The sequence below is a fragment of the Mercenaria mercenaria genome, chromosome 1 (assembly GCF_021730395.1).
Source record: "Mercenaria mercenaria strain notata chromosome 1, MADL_Memer_1, whole genome shotgun sequence".
Taxonomy (NCBI): Eukaryota; Metazoa; Mollusca; class Bivalvia; order Venerida; family Veneridae; genus Mercenaria; species Mercenaria mercenaria.
In genome coordinates, this window is record NC_069361.1 from 62,092,128 (window position 1) to 62,116,422 (window position 24,295).

The 24,295-nt window shown below is 36.8% G+C and overlaps 1 protein-coding gene across 2 annotated transcripts in view; it reads left to right on the plus strand.

The window, feature by feature from the left end:
• LOC123566171 (methionine synthase-like) overlaps window positions 1-24,000 on the plus strand; it is a 149,417-nt gene extending 125,417 nt beyond the window's left edge. For both annotated transcript variants that reach the window (XM_053549113.1, XM_053549110.1), the window contains exons 25-30: window positions 193-348; window positions 8,452-8,633; window positions 10,369-10,505; window positions 14,210-14,276; window positions 17,051-17,152; window positions 21,331-24,000. In XM_053549113.1, coding sequence (XP_053405088.1) covers window positions 193-348; window positions 8,452-8,633; window positions 10,369-10,505; window positions 14,210-14,276; window positions 17,051-17,152; window positions 21,331-21,624 — 938 coding nt within the window. In that variant the 3' untranslated portion in view covers window positions 21,625-24,000. The remainder of the gene's footprint in view (window positions 1-192; window positions 349-8,451; window positions 8,634-10,368; window positions 10,506-14,209; window positions 14,277-17,050; window positions 17,153-21,330) is intronic.
• The last annotated feature ends 295 nt before the right edge of the window (window positions 24,001-24,295 follow it).

Here is a 24,295-nt window from a genome sequence, read left to right on the forward strand (position 1 = left end):
AATTGGTACGAGATGTGTGATTTTACTGAAAGCAGTCTCTAGTTTCTAAATATGCCCATTTTAAGTGATTATGGGAATTTCTTTTGAAAGTCCTATGAGTTAAAGATGTTTAAATGATAAGTTTTATTTCATTTAACTAATGATGTTATAAGACCATTATACAGTATACATCAATTTTATATCTTTATTCAGCTGCTCCAACTTTCACTGGTGTGAGGAAGTTTGAAAACTACGACCTGAACAAATTGATACCTTATATAGACTGGAAACCATTCTTTGATGTGTGGCAGCTGAGAGGGAAATATCCAAATAGAGGATACCCAAAAATTTTCAACGACAAAACTGTTGGTATGATTAATGTTCTATATTGTTAATGGCTTTATGAAATAGAGAGTCTGTTATGTCTGGCAGAGAATTAATGTTCTATATTGTTAATGGCTTTATGAAATGGAGAGTCTGTTATGTCTGGCAGAGAATTAATGTTCTATATTGTTAATGGCTTTATGAAATGGAGAGTCTGTTATGTCGGGCAGAGAATTAATGTTCTATATTGTTAATGCCTTTATGAAATAGAGAGTCTGTTATGTCTGGCAGAGAATGAATGTTCTATATTGTTAATGCCTTTATGAAATGGAGAGTCTGTTATGTCTGGCAGAGAATCAATATTCTATATTGTTAATGCCTTTATGAAATGGAGAGTCTGTTATGTCTGGCAGAGAATCAATGTTCTATATTGTTAATGGCTTTATAATGTTCTATATTGTTAATGCCTTTATGAAATGGAGAGTCTGTTATGTCTGGCAGAGAATTAATGTTCTATATTGTTAATGGCCTAAATGAAATGGAGAGTCTGTTATGTCTGGCAGAGAATTAATGTTCTATATTGTTAATGGCCTAAATGAAATAGAGAGTCTGTTATGTCTGGCAGAGAATTAATGTTCTATATTGTTAATGCCTTTATGAAATGGAGAGTCTGTTATGTCTGGCAGAGAATCACAAGTTTTTCAGCAATACTTGGAAACTGCCAATTGAGCCATTAGCCCCATTTCACATATGTTTGCCACCTCCCACCAGCATATTATAAGAAGACAGAATATGTTGTTTTGCTTGTCAGTTTATCTGTCTATAGATTGGTCCTCTACTAACCACTAATTTTGGGGATCAGTTCAATTTAGTATCTCTTTAGAATCAGTCCTTTATTTGTACCCCCCGACAACAAAGTTGTAAGGGGGGGTATACTGGTTTCAGGTTGTCTGTCTGTCCGTCTATCCGTAGACGCAATCTTGTGCGCACAATCTCACCTTATCCCCTTGACAGAATTTAATGAAACTTCACACAAGTGATCAGTACCAACAGTAGTTGTGCATGGGGCATGTTAGGTTCTTTTAGAAAAAAAATTTGCAGAGTTATGGGACTTTGTTTTTTTGTTACTATACTATATACATAGACACAATCTTGTGCGCACCATCTCTCCTCATCCTCTTGACACAGTTTAATGAAACTTCACACAAGTGATCAGTACCAACAGTAGTTGTGCATGGGTCATGTTAGGTTCTTTCAGCGACAAAAATTGCAGAGTTATGGGACTTTGTTTCTTGTTAACATACTATGTACATACAGTCTGCATATGCCATCTTGTGCGTGCCTTATCTACCAAACCCTTACACACAATTTAATGAAACTTCAAACAAGTGATCAGTACCAACCCTAGTTGTGCATGGTGCATGTTACATTCTTTTAGATAAATATTCTGCATAGTTATGGGACTTTGTTTTTTGTTACTATACTGTATACATACAGTCTATATACATACAGTCCACATAATTATGCAATCTTGTGTGCGTCAAATTGCAATGTACTGTGTCAGTGCATGCGGGGGGTACATTCATCACCTTTAGTGATAGCTCTAGTTTGTTTTGGGTTTAATGCCTTTTTTAACAGTATTCCAGTTATGTAACAGCAGGCAGTTAACCTCACCAGTGCTTCTGGATTCTATGCCAGTACAAACTTGTTTCTCTGCAAGTAACTGCCAACTTCCCCACATGAGAGGATGAGGATGACTGATATCAGACACGTCTTTTATCAAATCATCACTGAAAACTTACGATGCGCTTGAGGATCTATCTCACGATCCTGTGATCAATAGATATGCGCTCTCCCTACTGAGCTAAGCATGCGGGCTTGTATCAGTCATGATTGACAGTGTCCACTTAATAACTTGAGTGTTGTTTTTAGCTTGACTGTACGAAGTATAAGGAGAGCTATCCTACTTACCCCGGCGTCGGCGTCTTTCCTTGTCCCCCACCTTGGTTAAAGTTTTGGTGCACTTTCTCTTTTTTCAACTTATCTCTGTAATTACTTGATAGATTTGATTCAAACTTGAAATACTTATTCCTCATCATCATCCACATCATCTAACATAAGGGCCATAACTCTGGCACCAATATTTCATGAATTATCCCCCCTTTTCACTTAGATTTTCAGGTTAAAGTTTTGATGCACTTTCACTCTATCTCTGCTATTACTGAATGGATTTGATTCAAACTTAAAATAGTTGTTCAGCATCATCACCCACATTATATGACACAATGTGCATAACTCTGGCACCATTTTTTCATGATTTATTCCCCCTTTTTTACTTAGAATTTCAGGTTAAAGTTTTGGTGCACTTTCACTCTACCTCTGTTATTACTGAATGGATTTGATTCAAACTTGAAATAGTTGTTCAGCATCATCACCCACATCATATGACACAAGGTGCATAACTCTGGCACAATTTTTCATGAATTATTCCCCTTTTTACTTAGAATTTCAGGTTAGAGTTTTATGCACTTTCACTCTATCTCTGTTATTACTGAATGGATCTGATTCAAACTTAAACAATTGTTCAACATCATTACCTTTATCACATGACACAAGGTGCATAACTCTGGGACCAATTTTTCATGAATTATTTCCCCTTTTTACTTAGAATTTTAGGTCAAAGTTTTGATGCACTTTCACTCTGTCTCTGTTATTACTGAATGGATTTGATTCAAACTTAAAATAGTTGTTCAACATCATCACCCACACCATATGACGCAAGGTGCATAACTCTGGCATCAATTTTTCATTAATTATTCCCCCTTTTTACTTAGAATTTTAGGTTAAAGTTTTGATGCTTTTTCACTCTGTCTCTGTTATTACTGAATGGATTTGATTCAAACTTAAAATAGTTGTTCAACATCATCACCCACACTATATGACACAAGCTGCATAACTCTGGCACCAATATTTAATGAATTATGCCCCTTTTTGCTTAGGATATACTTATATAGTGTTTTGATACATTTTATCTTTACCTCTCTTATTACTTTAAGTTGATATTTTTGACATAGACTCAGGCTATTGCGCAATATCTTCATTCACAATTGGAGTCATTAAACACTCCAGTGACAGCTCTTGTTTCCTCAGATGTGCCCAGTTTCACTATCCAGCATCGAAATAGTCGAGCGCGCTGTCGCCTGTGACAGCTCTTGTTTTTATATCTTTGATATGCAAAAGTTAAAATCATGCTCAAGTATTGTTTTCAGAATTTTTGCCTTTGAATAAGATAAAGATATATGAAAAACTATATGAAAAATATTTATCTGTGTGTTTGTATTTTGTATAGTAGCTGTAAAGTGCAAATATCTTAATCTAAGAGGGAGAAGTTAATTGATCTGTTATACGAGTGATTTTTATAATATGACATTGATATGCAAAAGTTAAAACATAGGAAAATCTTCCAAAATTTTCTAAAACTAAACCAAAAGGCCTAGAGCTTAGATATTTCACATGTAGCATTGCCTAATGGACCTCTACAAAATTTGTTCAAATCATGACCCCCCTTCCCCCCCATCAAAATTGACCCTGCCCCAGGGGTCACTTGATTTTACGTAGGAAAATCTTTAAAAAATTTCTAAAAATAAACCAGAAGGCCTATATCTTAGATATTTGACATGTAGCATTGCCTAGTAGACTTCCACAAAATTTGTTCAAATCATGACCTCCGGGATCAAATTGACCCCGCCCCATGGGGTTACTTGATGGTACATAGAAAAATCTTCAAAATTTTCTAAAAATAAACCAGAAGGCCTAGAGCTTAGATATTTGACATGTAGCATTGCCTAGTTGACCTCTACAAAATTTGTTAAAATCTTGACCCCCCCCCCCAGGGTTAAATTGACCCAGCCCCAGGGGTTACTTGATTGTGCATAAGGAAATCTTCATAAATTTGCTAAAAATAAACCAGAAGGCCTAGATCTTAGATATTTGATATGTAACATTGCCTAGAAGACTTCTACAAACTTTGTTCAAATTATGGCCCCCGGGGTAAAATTGGCCCCGCCCCAGGGGTCACTTGATTTTACATAGGAAAATCTTCAAAAAATTTCTAAAAATAAACCAGAAGGCCTAGATTTTAGATATTTGACTGTAGCATTGCCTAGTAGACTTCTACAAAATTTGTTCAAATCATGACCCCCTGGGTCAAATTGACCCTGCCCCATAGGGTTACTTGATTGTACAAAGAAAAATCTTCAAAAATTTTCTAAAAATAAACCAGAAGGCATAGAGCTTAGATATTTAACATGTAGCATTGCCTAGTGGACCTCTACAAAATTTGTTAAAATCTTGACCCCCCCAGGGTCAAATTGACCCAGCCCCAGGGGTTACTTGATTGTACATAGGGAAATCTTCATAAATTTGCTAAAAATAAACCAAAAGGCCTAGATCTTAGATATTTGATATGTAACATTGCCTAGTAGACTTCTCCAAACTTTGTTCAAATCATGACCCCCGGGGTAAAATTGGCCCCGCCCCAGGGGTTACTTGATTGTACATCAGAAAATCTTCCAAAACATTTCTAAAAATCTTCAGTTTGACATTTGAAACATGTAGCTCATATTACTCAGGTGAGCGATCCAGGGTCACCATGACCCTCTTGTTCATAATATGACATTTTTTTCGGATTATAAAAAAGCTAAATATTTTTATTTACCATTTTATATTGATATTCAAATGATGCATGTTCCATGATTTATAAGAGCTAGTCTATTCATATCTCCAGGAGTAGTGAAACATTTTTATTAGCTCACCTGAGCCAAAGGCTCAGGGTGAGCTATTGTGATCACTCACCGTCCGTAGTCCATCCGTAAACTTTTACTTTAAACAACATCTCCTCATAAACCGCTAGGCCAATTTCATCCAAACTTCACAGGAATGTTTCTTGGGTGAAGCTCTACAAAAATTGTTCAAAGAATTGAATTCCATGCAGAACTCTAGTTGCCATGGCAACCAAAAGGAAAAACTTTAAAAATCTTCTTCTCAAAAACTAGAAAACCTAGGGCTTAGATATTTAGTGTGAAGCATTACCTAGTGGACCTCTACCAAGTTTTTCAAATCATGACCCAAGGGTCAAAATTGACCCCAACCGAGGGGTCAAATGATTTTACATAGGAAAATATTAAAAAATCTTCTTCTCAAAAACCAGAAGCCCTAGAGCTTAGATATTTGACATGTAGCATTGCCTAGTGGACCTCTACTAAAGTTGTTCAAATCATGACCCCAGGGTTAAAATTAACTCCGCCCCAGGGGTCACTTGATTTTACATAGATTTCTATAGGAAAATCTTCCAAAAAATTTAAAAAATAATCCAGAAGGCCTAGAGCTTAGATATTTGACATGTAGCATTGCCTAGTGGACCTCTACAAAATTTGTTCAAATCATGACCCCCGGGATCAAAATTGACCAGCCCCAGGGGTCACTTGATTTTACATAGGAAAATCTTCAAAAAAATTCTAAAAATCAACCAGAAGGCCTAGATCTTAGGTATTTGACGTGGAGCATTGCCTAGTAGACTTCTACAAAATTTGTTCAAATCATGACCCCCGGGATCAAATTGACCCCACCCCATGGGGTTACTTGATTGTACATTGAAAAATCTTCAAAATTTTCTAAAAATAAACCAGAAGGCCTAGAACTTAGATATTTGACATGTAGCATTGCCTCGTGGACCTCTACAAAATTTATTCAAATCTTGACCCCCACAGGGTCAAATTGACCCAGCCCCAGGGGTTACTTGATTGTACATAGGGAAATCTTCATAAATTTGCTTAAAATAAACCAGAAGGCTTAGATCTTAGATATTTGATATGTAACATTGCCTAGTAGACTTCTACAAACTTTGTTCAAATCATGACCCCCGGGGTAAAATTGGCCCCGCCCCAGGGGTTACTTGATTGTACATTGGAAAATCTTCCAAAAAATTTCTAAAAATCATCAGTTTGACATTTGAAACATGTAGCTCATATTACTCAGGTGAGCGATCCAGGGTCATCATGCCCCTCTTGTTTTTTCATCATAGAATAATTTTGATGCCCCCCTTCGAAGAAGGAGGGGTATATTGTTTTGCAGATTTCGGTCGGTCGGTCGGAATGTAGACCAATCTGTTTCCGGATGATAACTCAAGAACGCTTAGGCCTAGGATCATGAAAGTTGATAGGGAGGTTGGTCATGACCAGCAGATGACCCCTATTGATTTTGAGGTCTGTATGTCAAAGGTCAAGGTCACAGTGACCCTGAATAGTAAAATGGTTTCCGGATGATAACTCAAGAACACTTGGGCCTAGGATCATGAAAGTTGATAGGGAGGTTGGTCATGACCAGCAGATGACCCCTATTGATTTTGAGGTCAGTATGTCAAAGGTCAAGGTTACAGTGACTAGAAACAGTAAAATGGTTTCCATGCAATAACTCAAGAACGCTTGGGCCTAGTGTCAGGAAAATTGATAGTTAGGTTGGCCATGACCAGCAGATGACCCCTATTGATTTTGAGGTCATTAGGTCAAAGGTCAAGGTCACATTGGCCAGGAACAGTTAAACGGTTTCTGATCTTCTTGTCCAAAACCATAGGGCCTAGGGCTTTCATATTTGGTATGTAGCAAAATCTAGTGGACCTATACCAAGATTGTTCAGATTATTTCCCTGGGGTCAAATATGATCCCATCCCGGTGGTCACATGGTTTATATAGACTTATATAGGAAAAAACTTTGAAAAAACCTCTTGTCCAAAACCACAGGGCCTAGGGCTTTGATATTTCATATATGACATCATCTAGTGGTCCTCTACTAAGATTGTTCAAATTATTCCCCTAGGGTCAAATATGGCTTCGCCTTGGCTTTGACCTTGAAATTGGTCTAATGACCTTCTTTCACATTTCTCAAGCCACAGTTTTCAAATTTGGACCACATACACATTGTTTTGTACCGAAATGAAATTTGATCTTGATTTTGACCTTGAGCTAGTCTTGAAATTTGAAACATTCAAAAATGGCTCAGTGGATGGCACCAAGATCACTCTGTAATCTCTTGTTAGGTTAATAGGTTAAAGGTCAAAGTCAGATTAAACCAGAATGGTAGAACTTTTGTTTACATTGAGCATATAATTTCTGTTCTTTGTGCAATTACTGAATGCATCAAGGGGGGCATTTCGTGTTCGACGAGCTCTTGTTAAGTGATGTTTTTGTGTTAAAACTGATTAAATTTTAATACATAACAGAGAGATACAATGCATATTTTGAAAAAGAAAAACCTAACAGACATTGAACATAATATGGTCGGATGAAATAAATAAAAATGAATATATATAATACCTCTCACAAATCTGTGCAAAATCCTCTGAAAACTGGACAGGGTCCGGTTTTCAGAGTTTTTACTGTACATTTATTTTTATTTAAGGCAAAGTGTATTTAAACATAAATACATTTTACATGTTAATAATTGCATGTTTCAGCTAGTGAAAAAGTTTTTGTTGAACCTTATTGAAGAAACGTTTTATATGGACTTAATCTTATATTATTCTTTTGTTTACATTTCAAAAACGGCATAATACTGTGCGATGCCTATAGGCTGCTTTCAGAGGTTGATTCTAGTCTACTTATGGATAGGCTAACAGTATAGGTAATTAAGTCCATGTTCAGGAGGGATTGGCAACTTACAGCAACCAGTTCTAGTCAATCAGTGGTTGACTGTGTATGTAGTTGAGTCCATGTTCATAAGGAACTAGCCACTTGCACCATGTAACAGGTTGAGTCAGACCAGAGTATGGCCCTTGATTTAGTCAGAATATTCATAAAGGGTATACAAGTTTGTATTGCATGCATCTCAAAAAGTATTTTATGTCAAGTCATAACACATTAGAGGATTGTTATAGAGAATGGTGTTCTGTTTTCACTCAGTCAGACCAAATTACATGTTAAGTGCCTAAAAGTTTGTATATCTTAAAATATTCCGCCTAGAGTCATGAAACCATGTACAGTGACATTGGGAGCACCAATATCCTATGGACACACATCTAGTTAAATTACACCTAAAGGAAAGAAGTTTTACATAAACTTTTTGTTATCATACTGCTAAAATATTTAAATCTAGGTGATGAAGCAAAGAAAGTGTTTGATGATGCTCAGAAAATGTTGAAGGAGATTGTAAGCTCACAGAGTATACAGGCACATGCAGTAGTGGCTTTTTATCCTGCCAGCAGTGTTGGAGATGATATAGAAGTGTACAGCGAAACTGGGCAACATCTCGAAACATTACATGGTCTAAGACAACAGGTGAACTTTTCAGTTTAATATGTAGTGTGTTGCTGCAAGTGTATTTTGAGATGATTTTTATGGTCCTTCCCAGAAAAAGGGATATATTGCTTTTGTCATTGTCACAAGATCTGATATGTAGGTGAGAAGACATCTGTAAATGATTATGGAGTCAGTAGATTAAAGGTCAAGGTCACAATGACTGGAAATGGTTACCGTTCAATAGATGAAGATTGTTTGGGCCTACGTTAGTTACCGTTCAATAGATGAAGATTGTTTGGGCCTACGTTAGTCAAGCTATAGATGAAGATTGTTTGGGCCTACGTTAGTCAAGCTTCCTAAGATGATTGCCTGTGGTTGTCAGATGAATCTATAATACTTAAAATTTAAGTTTACCTAAATGATGAATTTAGCTGAAAAGAAAGTAGTGTTTCTTATGCATAAAACTTTAATACATAACACTGGGCTTTACAGCCATCAGGTGGAATGTCTGGTGAAAAAGTCTGAAGAAATGGCATAGCATGTCCCTGACAAAATATTTTTAGCATAGTTGAGTTCTTTTTACCATATTCCTCCATTCCACAATGTAAATCTCAATTCTGAGGCATCATAGCCAACAGTAAGCCTAGTGTATCCCAGTTTTGAATTTACAATTATAATGGTCTGTCTCTTCCAGTTATTATAATTAAAAATTTACTTGAACTATAAGACAGTTTTCAGCTGTACACAGGAAAGAGAAATATACACCATGAAATAAGGTTAGATGAAAGTTTGGTAAACTTTGTACTTGTACTCTATTAACAGATTTCTTAGATTATTGGTACAATAGCCAGCTGCTCAGGAAATAGACCTTTCCCCGAGTCTTTAGCATGCCAGGTATAAAGCACCCATAGACAGGACTTGTATTCCCATGTTAGTTGTTGTCCCCTGCCTTTTTCCAAGAAAAAATAGGAACATAGAAATGGACTGTCGAGCTCATGACAACAATCCCTATCTTGAGGGTTAAGGTCACACTTGGAGGTCTAAGGTCTCTGACTTCGAATCACTTGCCCCTCACAGATGCGGGGTTGAGCGTCAAATGTTGAATCTTCATGTGAGGAAGCCATCCATGGTTGGTGATACTACCCAGGTTCCCACCTGTGAAGAAGAAGGCAGAGAGGGTCACCTGGGGAATTCCTGCCATATGACCTGTAATTGTGTCAGTGTAACATTAAAACCCAACAAAAACAAAACACAGGTCAAAGGTTAACAGGGTGCATAATTGCCATTTCATTTATCAAAGGATTTTGAAATCACTTTGCACAAATGTTCTGCATAATAAGGTTACATGTCAAACCAAAGACCACCATTTTAAAGGTCAAAGTCAGACTTTGGGGGTGAAAGGTTAAGAGGGTCCACGTCATGTCCAGTCCACAACTCTTATCAAGGGATTTCAAAATTACTTGGTATAAATATTTCCCAGTATGAGATGTTGTGTCGCACACAAGTTCCTTTTTTTAATTACAGGTAAAATGAGTCCAGTCTCTGTGACTGTTGTAATAATTAGAAATAGAGAGTATAGAACAACTGCAACAACAGCTTAGGGCTACTATATCCCTCTTGTATTTCTTCTGTCCAATGACCGGAGCTGGAAAAGAAGAAAATTTAAAGATAACATGCACATTCTGAATTTTGTTTTTATTTTCTGAAAAATAGGACTGGCTCTAAATAAAATGTGTGTTGCCTGAGAACTAAAGCAATTATTTACAAATTTTAGGCTGAAAAGGATTCTGCATCCAGTGATCCCTACCTATGCCTGTCAGATTTTGTGGCTCCAAAACAAACAGGGCTTCAGGACCATATTGGGTTGTTTGCAGTCACAGCTGGCCATGGAGTTGACAAATTGTGTGAAAAGTATGTATAAAATATTATTTCAGTATATAGTGTCCCAGCTACCCATCAACCAGAAGGGAAAGAGATATAAGATACTGGAATACTTCCTGCCAGCTTGTCTGTCCAACAGTTTGCTCTATAAAATCTGTTTAAAATAAAACTTGGTAGAAGTTTGTTCAAATGAGGGCACTCGACCCTTTTTAGGGGCAGCTAGAGCTAAAATTAGAAATACCATTAAACAGATTCTTTTCATGAACTGCTTGATGAATCTTCATCAAACTTTGGTAGGTTATTGTATCCTGGCGTAACCAGTTCTCGTTAATTTAACAAACAAACTCCAAACAGCAACAGGGAACACATGAACTGTAAATGCATGTTTACAGTCAGCTTCTAAAATGGCATCACCTGTTCCTGAGCTATTTATACCCCCACAAAACGAAGTTGGGGGGTATATAGGAGTGAGCTTGGCAGTCTGTCAGTCAGTCCGTTGGTTTTCATGGTTTCCGGACAATAACTCATGAAAGGTTTGACCGATTTAAATAATTTTTGGTACACAGATGTAACATCAGAAAATACAGGTCAAGTTTGACTTTGAGGTCAGTAGGTCAAAGGTCAAGGTCACAATGACACAAAACAGTTAAACAGTTAAACAGTTTCCAGATGATAACTTAAGAACGCTTGGGCCTAGGATCATGAAAATTGATAGGGAGTTTGGTCATGACCAGCAGATGACCCCTAATGATTTTGAGGTCAGTAGGTCAAAGGTCAAGGTCACACAGAACATCTAAACAGTTTTCGGACAAAAACTTCAGAACGCTTGGGCCTAGGATCACGAAACTTAATAGGAAGGTTGCTCATGACCATCAGATGATCCCTATTGATTTCGAGTTCTAAAGGTCAAAGGTCAGAGTGACCCTCAAAATTTAAACCTTTTAAGGACAATAACTTTTGAATGCTTGGGCGGAGGATCTTGAAACTTCATAGAGAGGTTGATCATGACCAGCAGATGACCCCTATTGACTTTGAAGTCAGTAGGTCAGAGGTCAAGCAAGTTTGGCTTCGACATTGGCTTAGTTCTGTGACAAGGGCATATTGCGGGGGTATAATTCGTCTCTCCTGTGACAACTCTAGTTATAGATCTGTAAAATGCTATACCATACAGTTCTGAACATTTACACTTGGTTTCTGTATTTTTTCTTACAACTTTAACAGGAGTACAGTATTTCAAGTGGTCACATACATCACACTGGGCCCACTGGGTAATGCACATCTCTTAATTCACGAGGTACATAAAAATGTTTACATAGCAAACCTCAGATTCATCAGATGAATCAGTCTGAGAGTTACTTGCAACAGACATGCTATCACAGGCTAGATTTATATGTGATGGACCTGGAAGTGGTTTGCATGCAGTTTGTGACAATTCAGTGGAAGGTTTACTAACTTTTTTAAACCTTTTTTTGTTTTAGCTTGATGAATCTTCATAAGACATTGCCTGTAGGATTATTATGAGGTTCTCTCCAAAATTTGTTCAAATGGGGGCACCCGGCCCATTGTAAGGGCCACTAAAGTGTGCTGGATGAATAAGAACTTGTCTGTAACAGTATTATAAGATTCTTTTCTAGTTTTGTGCAGATGTTGGCGCTAGGCAATTTGTTTAAAGGACTTCTTCTTATGAACCACTTTATGGAGTTTCATCAAGTTTGGTCTGTAGCATCATAATAAGATCCTATACCATTTTTAGCTCACCTGAGCACAAAGTGCTCAAAGGTGAGCTTTTGTGATCACCCTGTTTCCATCGTCCGTCGTTGTCCGTGCGTCCGTTGTCAACAATTTGACTGTTAACACTCTAGAGGTCACAATTTTGGCCCAATCTTAATGAAACTTGATCAGAATGTTACCCTCAATAAAATCTTGGACGAATTCGATATTGGGTCATCTGGGGTCAAAAACTAGGTCACCAGGTCAAATCAAAGGAAAAGCTTGTTAACACTCTAGAAGTCACAATTTTGGCCCAATCTTAATGAAACTTGGTCAGAATGTTACTCTCAATTAAATCTTGGACAAGTTTGATATTGGGTCATCTGGGGTCAAAAACTAGGTCACCAGGTCAAGTCAAAGGGAAAGCTTCTTAACACTGTAGAGGCCACATTTATGACTATATCTTCATGAATCTTATTCAGAATGTTTACCTTGATGGTCTCAAGGTCCAGTTTGAATCTGGGTCATGTAGGATCAAAAACTAGGTCACCAGATCAAATCAAAGGAAAAGCTAGTTAAAACTCTAGAGACCACATTTATGCCATATCTTAATGAAACTTGGTCAGAATGTTAATCTTGATGATCTATAGGTCAAGTTTTAATCTGGGTCAGGTGAGGTCAAAAACTAGGTTACTAGGTCAAATCAAAGGAAAAGCTTGTTAACACTCTAGAGGCCACATTTATAACTTTATCTTCATGAAACTTAGTCAGAATGTTAATCTTGATGATCTTTAGGTCAAGTTTGAATCTGGGTCATGTGGGGTCAAAAACTAGGTCACTGGGTCAAATCAGAGGAAAAGCTAGTTAACACTTTATAGACAACATTTATGACCATATCTTAATGGAATTCGGTCAGAATGTTAATCTTGATGATCTTTAGGTCAATAGGTCAGGTGAGCGATACAGGGCCTTCATGGCCCTCTTGTTTTATCTAGATGGGTATGCTCAATGTTAGGGGCTGTTGGTGCTAAAAATAGAAATGCCTTTAAGCAACTTCTTCTCACGAATCACTAGATGGATTTTCAACAAACTTGGTCAGATGTCCTCTTCCTATTTTGTTCACATAGGGGCATTATGCTTTATTTAGTGGCTGTTATAGCTTAAATAGAAATGAGCTGCACCATGAGAAAACCGACGCAGTGCATTTGCGACCAGCATGGATCCAGACCAGCCTGCACATCCGCACAGTCTGGTCAGGATCCATGCTGTTCACTTTCAAAGCCTATTGCAATTAGAGAAACCGTTAGTGAACAGCATGGATCCTGACCAGACTGTGCGGATGTGCAGGCTGTTCTGGATCCATGCTGGTTGCAAATGCGCTTTGTTGGTTTTCTCATGGTGCGGCTCAAATGCCTTTAGTGACTTCTTTTAAAGTACCACTTGATGGATCTTCATCTCAAACTTTATGTGTAGTGTCATTGTAAGGTGCTCTCACAAAATGTTTTCAAAATTTAGGTTTTGGCCCCTTGTAGGGGCAGGTAGAGCTAACAATAGCTAACCTTTTATTGACTTCTCCTCATGAACCGCTTCACAGATCATCATCAAACTGGAGGATTCAGTTTATACTAAAAACAGTTGTTACTATTCCTGATTCAGTGTGTCATATGTAGATTCAAGGTCAAACAGTCATGGTCATGTGGGTGACTTAGGGCCACTATGGCTCTCTTGTTTAGGGGATTTGTCAGTCACAAAGTCTCAATTTAGATTATGCGGAGACACTTAATTGCCGGAAACCCAAAGTCCATTTTTTCTTCAGGCATGGGTTGGCAGCTTGATAGGTCCACTGACCCTCTGTAAGTCAAATGGATGATAGAATTTTACATTTCTTTGGCAGGGGGTGGGGTGGTTCAGACCAACAACAATAAGATGCAAATGGTTGGCTGCAGGCCAAAGAGGAATAGCTTCAGTGACTGTGCAATGAGTATATACTTATAACATAATGTACTTTTTATCTTCACTACAAGGTACCAAAATGAGTGTGATGATTACAGTATCATAATGGTGAAGGCTTTAGCAGACAGACTAGCTGAGGTAAGTTTCATATTTCATATAAAAATAATGTATACAAAAATCTGTTTAACCATAATTTATTTTTTAACCCAAGTATTGGAGATAATATCAGAAATGTTTTTGGTTGTATACAATAAATCATAGTACTCAGAAGCAAGGGTTGAGGTGTTAGTATAGGTGGATACTGGAGCATCCATCATCTCTGATTGATATCTATTATTGTCATGAACAAACAATGTGTCAGATGGAAACTTGGTTATAGAACCCCTCTCTATTTCTTGCCTTTACTAAGCTTAAAATAGCTAACTTAGACTCAGTAAGAAGCATTCTTGGATAAACCATTTTTGAATAAAAAACAAACAAAAAAATGTGTGGTTTTGACTTTGTTAGGGTTCACAGTACTAGAATTTAAAAAAAAGATGTAAAAACTATAAATGACTGTATGGTGTATGATCATCAAACTTGTACAAAGCAGTCTTGCTTTAATGGGCTTGACAGTTTGTGTTGTATGATTATTAAACATTATAGGAATAGTATTTAGCATGTGAAGTTATGCACATTGGGTTTTGTATGAGATTTTATTCAGCTAGACCAGAGTTATGGCCACTGACTTAGTCAAAAATGTGCATAAAAGGGCATAAAATTTTGTTTCACACTTATTCTAAAACCTATTTTACCTAGGGTCATGAAGCATAATATGAATATAATTCAGCATGTGAAATTGTGCACCTGGAGTTTGAGAGTTATGGTCCTTGACTTAATGAAAAGTAAACATAGAGTGTTTAAAAGTTTGTGAAAAGTATTTGATCTAGTCATGAAACCATGTAAGAATATTAGTATGTCTCCCAAATGTAGTGGGGGAGACATATTGATTTAGTGCTGTCTGTCAGTATGCCACAAAATTTGTCCATGCAACTGCTCAGATACCACAGGGCAGACTTACACTTATCTCCACAAGAGTGATCATTGCTAAGCCTTATTGTGCATACCATCAGCAGTTTCCAGGTCAGTGATTTTCAGCAGAGTTATGACCCTTGAATCATATTTTATGATGTTAAGGCCACTTTTCTTACATATTAGGGTGGATGTTTTCAGGGGAGTTATTGCTCTTTATTTGTCATTATGTCTCCCCCATACATTGGGGAGACATATTGTTTTTGCCTCGCCGTTAGTCCGTCCGTCCGCATTAAGCTTGTCCAGCTTTCACAGTTCGAACTGCTGGCCGGATTTCGACAAAACTTCACAGGAGTGATCAGTACCAAGTACCAAGCCTAGCTGTGCATATTGCCGTCAGGTTCCGCTTCACTGCACAAAATGGCTGCCAGAGCTAAAAATAGAAAAAATTTGTCCAGCTTTCACAGGTCAAACTGCTGGCTGGATTTTGACGAAACTTCAACAAACAGGAGTGATCAGTACCAAGCCTAATTGTGCATATCGTTGACATGTTCTGTTTTGCTGCACAAAATGGCTGCCAGAGCTGAAAAAAGAAAAATCTTGTCCAGCTTTCACAGGTCAAACTGCTGGATGGATTTTGACAAAACATCACTGGAGTGATCAGTACCAAGCCTAGTTTTGCATCTCCCCGGCAGGTTCCGCTTCACTGCACAAAATGGCTGCCAGATCTAAAAATAGAAAAATTTTGTCCAGCTTTCACAGGTCAAACTGTTGGCTGGATTTTGACGAAACTTCTCAGGAGTGATCAGTACCAAGCCTAGTTGTGCATATCACCGACACGTTTTGCTTCGCTACACAAAATGGCCGCCAGAGCTAAAGGTATACATAGGGGAGAGACATGTTTTTGTGACAAAAACACTATCTAGTTTCTTTATATTTTTGCAACTATTCTTTCACCATTGTGAAGATTTCCACTAAAGCTTAAAGGTGTTATCAGTGGCCTGATCACCATGTTCTATTAAGTGATTTTAAGTAGTTATTGCCCACGGTTTGTCATATTTAGCTTGACTGTTCAAAGAAAAAGGAGAGCTATCCTACTCACCATGGTGTTTACGTCACACCTTGGTTAAGTTTTTCATACCAGTCCACATTTTAACAAAACCTTTTGACATATAGCTTTGAATCTTTCATGTCACGTGTCTACGGCATGATATTCCAGTGAGGCAGCACTATAAAGTTGGGCATTGTGCTCACTGCTACAAGTAGACACCGTTGTTTATATGACTGAAAAATTGTTGAAAAAGAATGATGTTAAACCCGAACACACACACACACACACACACACACACATACTGTCAACAGACAGCTCTTGTTTATGTTCACACTACTTGCTGTATTCCATTATGCTGAATTTCATCAAACCTCACTAGTGATAGGTGTGAAGCGTTGTTGTGCATACTATTGTCATGTTCTGATTCAGTTGTTATCTCTTCCACCACACAGAGACATATTGATTTACTCCTGTCTGTGTGTGCATGTCTGTCACAAATCTTATCTGTGCTGAAAGTCAAACATTTCTCATCCGATCTGCACCAAACTTGAACAAAATGTGTTTGCAAATAAGTCCTTGGCCAAGTTTTATAACTAGCCAAATCAGCCCAGGCACTTCAGAATTATGGCCCTTGAATTACCGAAAATCACTCTGTACACAGATGCCAGTGATACATGACATTGTATCGGTGCATGGTTGACTTAGATACATAACTATTCAGATGATTATATATAGGCGGTTGTGGAAGATATTTTTTCATGTCAGTAGTACTAGTCTGAAAAAACTGTTTAAGAACTGCTTTTGTTTCCAATAACTTTCTGAGAAAATTATTTTTGTTGTATTAATCTAGGCATTTGCTGAGGAACTGCATGAGAGAGTGAGAAAAGAACTTTGGGGCTATGTGTCTGCAGAACATTTAGATGCTACAGAACTACATAAAATCAAGTATCAGGTAATATATCTTAACTTGTTACTTTGGTAACATATACCTTCTAGCTCATCTTTAATGCACTGAGCTTTTTTGCTCACCTGAGCACAAAACAGTAAAACATGGCTGACAGAGGGCATGGTCACCTTTAAAAATCTCACTGTCAGAAACTGCTGGACCAATTCTGAAATTTTACTTACGTTTTTTTTGTGACTCTTTACGAAGATTGTACAGATATTCCTTTTCGTCAAAAAACAGGGCCACAAGGGGGTCTTTAATCGTTACTATTTGCAATTCTATTTGGCCACTGGGGCCCTGTTTTAGCTCATATGAGCACAAAGTAGTCAAGGTGTGCTATTGTGATCACCCTGTGTCTGTCATGTGTTAACAACCTTGTTAACTCTCTAGAGGCCACATTTTCTACTGTATGATCATAAATCGTTGTCAGAATGTTTTCCATGATTTATAGGACAAGTTTACGATCGGTTTACTAAAGATCAAAAACTAGGTCAAATCATAGAAAAACCTTACAAACAGCAACCATATTTTCTACTTGATCTTCATAAAACTTTGCCAGAATGTTTGTCTCTGTGAAATCTAGATTAAGTACCAAACTGGTTTACCCGAGTTTAAAAACTAAATCACTAGGTCAAATCATAGAAAAAGTCTCTAGAGAACACATTTTCCATTTGAGCTTCATAAAAAATTGTCAGAATGTTTGTCTCTATCAAATCTGAGGTCTTAAACTAAGTCACTTGATCAAATCATAGAAATACCTTAATAGCTCTCTAAAAGCATCATATTTAACTTGATCATCATTAAACATTATCGTAATGTTTATTTCTAATAAGTTTAGGTCAAGATCAAAACTGGGTTACCTGAGGTCATAAGCTAGGCCACTAGGTCAAATCATAGAAAACCCTTAGTGGCACTCTAGAGGCCACATTTTCCATTTGCTCATCATAAATCCTTTTCTGCACATTCATGTCAGTTGAAAAGTGAGGTGCTTAGGTAAAAAACTAGGTGACTAGGTTACCTTACATAAAAACCATGTAAATGCTAACACAGCCACCTGTTCTACTTTAACTTCATTATACTTGATCAGAATGTTTGTCTGTTTAAAATCTAGCCTAAGGATTATTTTGTTGCTTGGTCACTCTGGTGAAAAATTAGGTCACTTGGTCAAATCATTAAAAAAATTTGGTTAATGCTCTTTGGTTTATGAAATTTACTTTAAATGATGTTTCTTCAGTTACCTTATATCAAGTTGGTTCAGATTATTCCAGTTCGTCAGAAACATGGCCCCCAAAGGGGGCACTTACTTTTTATCCCCCGCCAAAGGCGGAGGGATATAGTTCTGGCGTTATCCGTCCGTCCGTCAGGAGCCATATCTAGGAAGTGGTTTGGAATATTTTAATAAAACTTCATATACATGTTCACCACTGTAGGGAAATATGGTCTGTCAAGTTTTGGTCAGATTGCCCTAGTAACACTAGAGTTATGGCCCTTAGTAGTTTTTAGTGTTAACTATATAGGGTACTATAAATATGGCAATTTCTGCTTCATAATCTTGTTATATATTTGACATAGAACTATGAAGCTTAAATTGATTTTAGATCACCAAAATGTGGTAGTGCACACACAATTTTGTCAGGATCTCTTTTGTAACTTTGATTATTTAAAAATTCACATATTTGTACATAACAAACTAACCAGTTGGTAGAATTTCGTGGAACCTCTCATTTTTTTCTTTGAACATTTATTATCAACATGTGAAATCGTGTACCCCCACCCGGTCACCCCCACCACCCTGGTCACACCTCCTCTTCCCCACACCAATTTTTTTTTTTAATGTTAAACTTTCCATGTTTATTTATCAACATGCAAAGTGGTTTGTTTTGTACCCCAACCATCACAAAAAAAACAAGAGGACCATGATGGTCCTGAATCGCTCACCTCTTCCCACATGACCCAGTTTTGAGTATGACGTCGTTTTTTCTATTATTAGACATAGTGACCTAGTTTTTGAGCTCATGTGACCCAGTTTTGAACTTGACCTAGATATTATCAAGATAAAAATTCTGACCAATTTTCATGAAGATCCATTGAAAAATATGGTCTCTAGAGAGGTCACAAGGTTTTTCTATTATTTGACCTATTGACCTAGTTTTCGAAGGTACGTGACCCTGTTTTGAACCTTACATAGATATCATCAAGGTGAACATTCTCACTAATTTTCATGAAGATCTCATGAAAAATATGGCCTCTAGAGAGGTCACAAGTTTTTTCTATTTTTTATACCTACTGGCCTAGTTTTTGACCGCACGTGACCCAGTTTCGAAACTGACCTAGATATCATCAAGGTGAATATTCAGATCAATTTTCATGAAGATCCATTGAAAAATATGGCCTCTAGAGAGGTCAAAAGATTTTAATAATTTTAGACCTACTGACCTAGTTTTTGATAGCAGTTGACCCAGTTTCAAACTTGACCTAGATATCATCAAGATGAACATTCAGACCAACTTTCATACAGATCCCATGAAAAGTATGGCCTCTAGAGAGGGTCACAAGGTTTTTTTATTATTTGACCTACTGACCTAGTTTTTTAAGGCACATGACCCAGTTTCAAACCTGACCTAGATATCATCAAGGTGAACATTCTGACCAATTTTTATGGAGATCCATTCACAAGTATGGCCTCTAGAGAGGTCACAAGGTTTTTCTATTTTAGACCTACTGACCTAGTTTTTGACCGCACATGACCCTGTTTCGAACTTGACCTAGATATCATCAAGATGAACATTCAGACCAATTTTCATACAGATCCCATGAAAATATGGCCTTTAGAGAGGTCACAAGGTTTTTCTATTATTTGACCTACTGACCTAGTTTTTGATGGCACGTGACCCACTTTCGAACTTGACCTAGATATCATCAAGATGAACATTCTGACCAACTTTCATACAGATCCCATGAAAAATATGGCCTCTAGAGAGGTCACAAGGTTTTTCTATTATTTGACCTACTGACCTAGTTTTTGATGGCACGTGACCCACTTTCAAACTTGACCTAGATATCATCAAGATGAACATTCTGACCAATTTTCATGAAGATCTCATGAAATATATGGCCTCTAGAGAGGTCACAAGGTTTTTCTATTTTTAGCCCTACTGACCTAGTTTTTGACCGCACGTGACCCAGTTTCGATCTTGACCTAGATATCATCAAGATTGAACATTCTGACCAACTTTCATACAGATACCATGAAAAATATGGCCTTTAGAGAGGTCACAAGGTTTTTCTATTATTTGACCTACTGACCTAGTTTTTGATGGAACGTGACCCAGTTTCGAACTTGACCTAGATATCATCAAGGTGAACATTCTGACCAATTTTCATGAAGATCTTGTGAAATATATGGCCTCTAGAGAGGTCACAAGGTTTTTCTATTTTTAGACCTACTGACCTAGTTTTTGATGGAACGTGACCCAGTTTCGAACTTGACCTAGATATCATCAAGGTGAACATTCTGACCGATTTTCATGAAGATCTTGTGAAATATATGGCCTCTAGAGAGGTCACAAGGTTTTTCTATTTTTAGACCTACTGACCTAGTTTTTGATGGCACGTGACCCAGTTTCGAACTTGACCTAGATATCATCAAGGTGAACATTCTGACCAACTTTCATAAAGATCCCATGAAAAATGTGACCTCTAGAGTGGTCACAAGCAAAAGTTTACGGACGGACGGACGGACGCACGGACGGACGACGGACGACGGACACCGCACGATCACAAAAGCTCACCTTGTCACTTTGTGACAGGTGAGCTAATAAAAAAATCATGGTTTCTTAGTTGATTGTGCTTAAGGACTTCTGTTCTTTTAAGTTCAAATAAATTATTTGTTTCTTACTAACATCCTTAACTCTTTGCCGGATATATTTCTTTGCCATTTCTCAACACAAACCCATTCAGCGGGGGATACCACATCAAATTTGCTTGTTCATATATACATACAGTATTTATTTATTTATGTTTCTTGTCTGAAAATACTGGCTTTGTTAATAATTAGGCATGTATTTTCCATGTGTGACCCCCTACCAGAATTGTTCGTTCAGGTGAGTGATCTAGGGCCATCATGGCCCCCTTGTTTGTAATGGTCATGAGTCATATGTAAGTGATGTTTTACTTTGTTATAGGGTATAAGACCAGCACCTGGATATCCTAGTCAACCAGATCACACAGAAAAACAAATAATGTGGAAACTTCTAGGTGCAGACAGTGTAGGGATAACACTTACAGAATCGCTTGCCATGGAGCCTGCTGCATCAGTTTCTGGTCTTTACTTTGCTAACAAACACAGTTCATATTTTGCTACAGGGAAAATGAATAAAGATCAAATGCTGAGTTATGCAACACGTAAACAAATGGATGTATCAGAAGTGGAACGATGGTGTAGTAGTGTGTTGGCATATGATCCAGAATCGCAGTAGTACCTCATACATTAGTCACCTTTACATTAGTTGAACTACAAACGTTGTTCATTAAAGTTATTTGGACAAAAATAGAGTTAATATAAATGAAGAATTTAAATTATAATAGTAGTGCATCTCAGTTTTGTTCAAATGGGGACACTTGCCCAGCTTTAGGGGTAGCTAGAGCTTTAAAAAAAAATCACAAAGAAACAGCTGTTGATCTTTGTCCCTTGTAGGGGCTGGTCCAGCTAAAATTAGAAATACCTTTAAAAAAAATTTCTTCATGAACCACTTTCTTAATCGTCATCGAACTTGGCCAGTAGCATTATTTAATGTCCTGCTTCATTTTGTTCCAACGGGGGCACTTGGCATCTTTTGATGAAGCGCTTTATCTGGTATAAACTGGAGTAATATAATAGGGTTATTATAACAGTAGCTCGATTTGGGATACTGTATTCGGCTGTCATGGATTTTTGCCAGATCAGATCTCACAAGGCGCGAGTGATCCGAACTTGCAAAATCCATGAGAGCCGAATACAAAATCCCAGTTCTAGCTACTGTTGTAATGACCCTTTTATTATATACTTCTACCTTTTTGTTTGTTGTTTTGTTATTGAACGAAATCTTCAATGTTTTTTAGATATCAAAATGGAACTAAGTGAAGTTTTTATTTGAGCTATTTATAGAACTGTGTCAGGTCATGCATATTAATGAAAGTAGTCCGGCAGCATACAATACAAAAGGTACAATACGGAATTTAAAAGGTATAATACAGAATTTTTTTCTGCCTGTTCATATTTAATTGTAAAATACAAGCCGATGTTTTACAGAATTTATATAGGTATATAATAAAAATGGCTACTAGAGCTAAGAATAGAAATAAACTTCAATGAGTTTTAACCTTGAATCACTTTACAGATTTTCATTCATCTGTATCCATTGCATTCTTGTAAAATCTTCCCTCAAACTTGTTGAAAATAATAATTGATAATTTACAAGAGTGTTTTCTGGCAATGTGAAAGAAAATACGAGCTTTTTTTTAAAAGTTAATGTTAAATATGTTGTTTTACAATTTTAAGTGGTTTTATTGATTTATTTTGTGAATAATTCCAAATATTTGATGTATTTAATGCTGAGACAGTTTTATATTTTACAAAGTGATAATGTTCATTTGAATAGGGTTTTTCGGTCTTAAAAAAGATAGTTAACAAGAGAAAAATTGATTGATTAAGAAATAGTTTTTATATTCAAAATACTTTTAAACTAGGTTTTTAAAAAAAACTGGTAATTAGATTGGTGAATGTCAGAGGTTGGCTAGTGGGTTGTTGTTATTTTGTGATGAAAAAAAGTCATTTTGATGCCATTGGGTCACGGTCAAAGTCACTTTTACTAAAAATAGATTGTTTTTCACTGTGTTTATCAAAAAGGTTGTTTTTGGTTTATAACTTTAGTTAGGATTGATTAACTGTTCTAAAACCTGATGTACAGTAAGCTTACATGAAGAACTAGCCTTGGATTGTATTGGGGTCACTATAACTAATCAAAGTACTGAGAGGACTGATGGGGGCAGTGCATTGCAGTTTCAAGACTTGATGTAACCCATTCATGTCAGGGAAGTACATGCAGGCATTAAGTAATGCACTTGTGTGTGGCAAGAAATGGAGTTGTCACAACTTTAACAGTGCACAACAATAAAATTTATTAACTTTGTGTTCAATACACTTCTATATTTTGTTCAAAAGGTAAAGATAGAAAATCTAGTCTTGTTAAATAGCAGTTGTTCATCGACAAACAAAAACCTTTCATTGCCAGGTTTGATAAAATGAAAAAAGATAAAGCTGTACAATGTATTTCAATTTCTTCAATACTTCTGTTTGCACTCTGTGTCCTGACATCATGTGTTCTTGACAGTCTAAAGGAACAGGATTTCCTTGAACTGACATTGAAAAAAATCTAGGCTATGTTTTCTAATGTGTACAATACTTATCAATTAAAAAAGTCAGGAACAATGTATTTCAATTTCTTCAATACTTCCGTTTGCACTCTATGTCCTGACATCATGTGTTCTTGACAGTCTAACAGAAACGGGCAATCTTTGTAACACTTCATGAAAGTTTGGAAAGAAAGTCAAAATATTCCAATATGTGAATGTTTAAAGGAACAGGATTTCCTTGAACTGACATTGAAAAAATCTAGGCTATGTTTTCTAATGTGTACAATACTTATCAATTAAAAAAGTCAGGAATGTTTTTTGTTACAAATAAGCATCATTTTAATAAGGAGTCGTCATTAGTTAACACACAAACACCTGTAAAAATATTTTTATAGATCTACCTTTTTTCCATTCCAATTCAGTAACTGTATTCTTAAAAATATACATGATATATGATGATATTATTATTCATATTGTTTGTTATGTTTGTTGATCAAAATAACATTGTCTGTTTCAATTTTAGGTTATTTAATATACACCTGTATTTCAAACTATCAGTATCATAATATAAGAAATACATTAAACACTATGAAAACCGTGATTCGTCATATCAATGAACCTACCGAACTGGCGTATACAGTTAGGTTCGAGTAAATTAGGATACGAAACGCCCGTGGAAAAAGAACAAGATTTCTGGTGGTTCTGCCTTCGAATATCACCATCAGAAACCGTTTGCACCATCAGATAGATGAAATA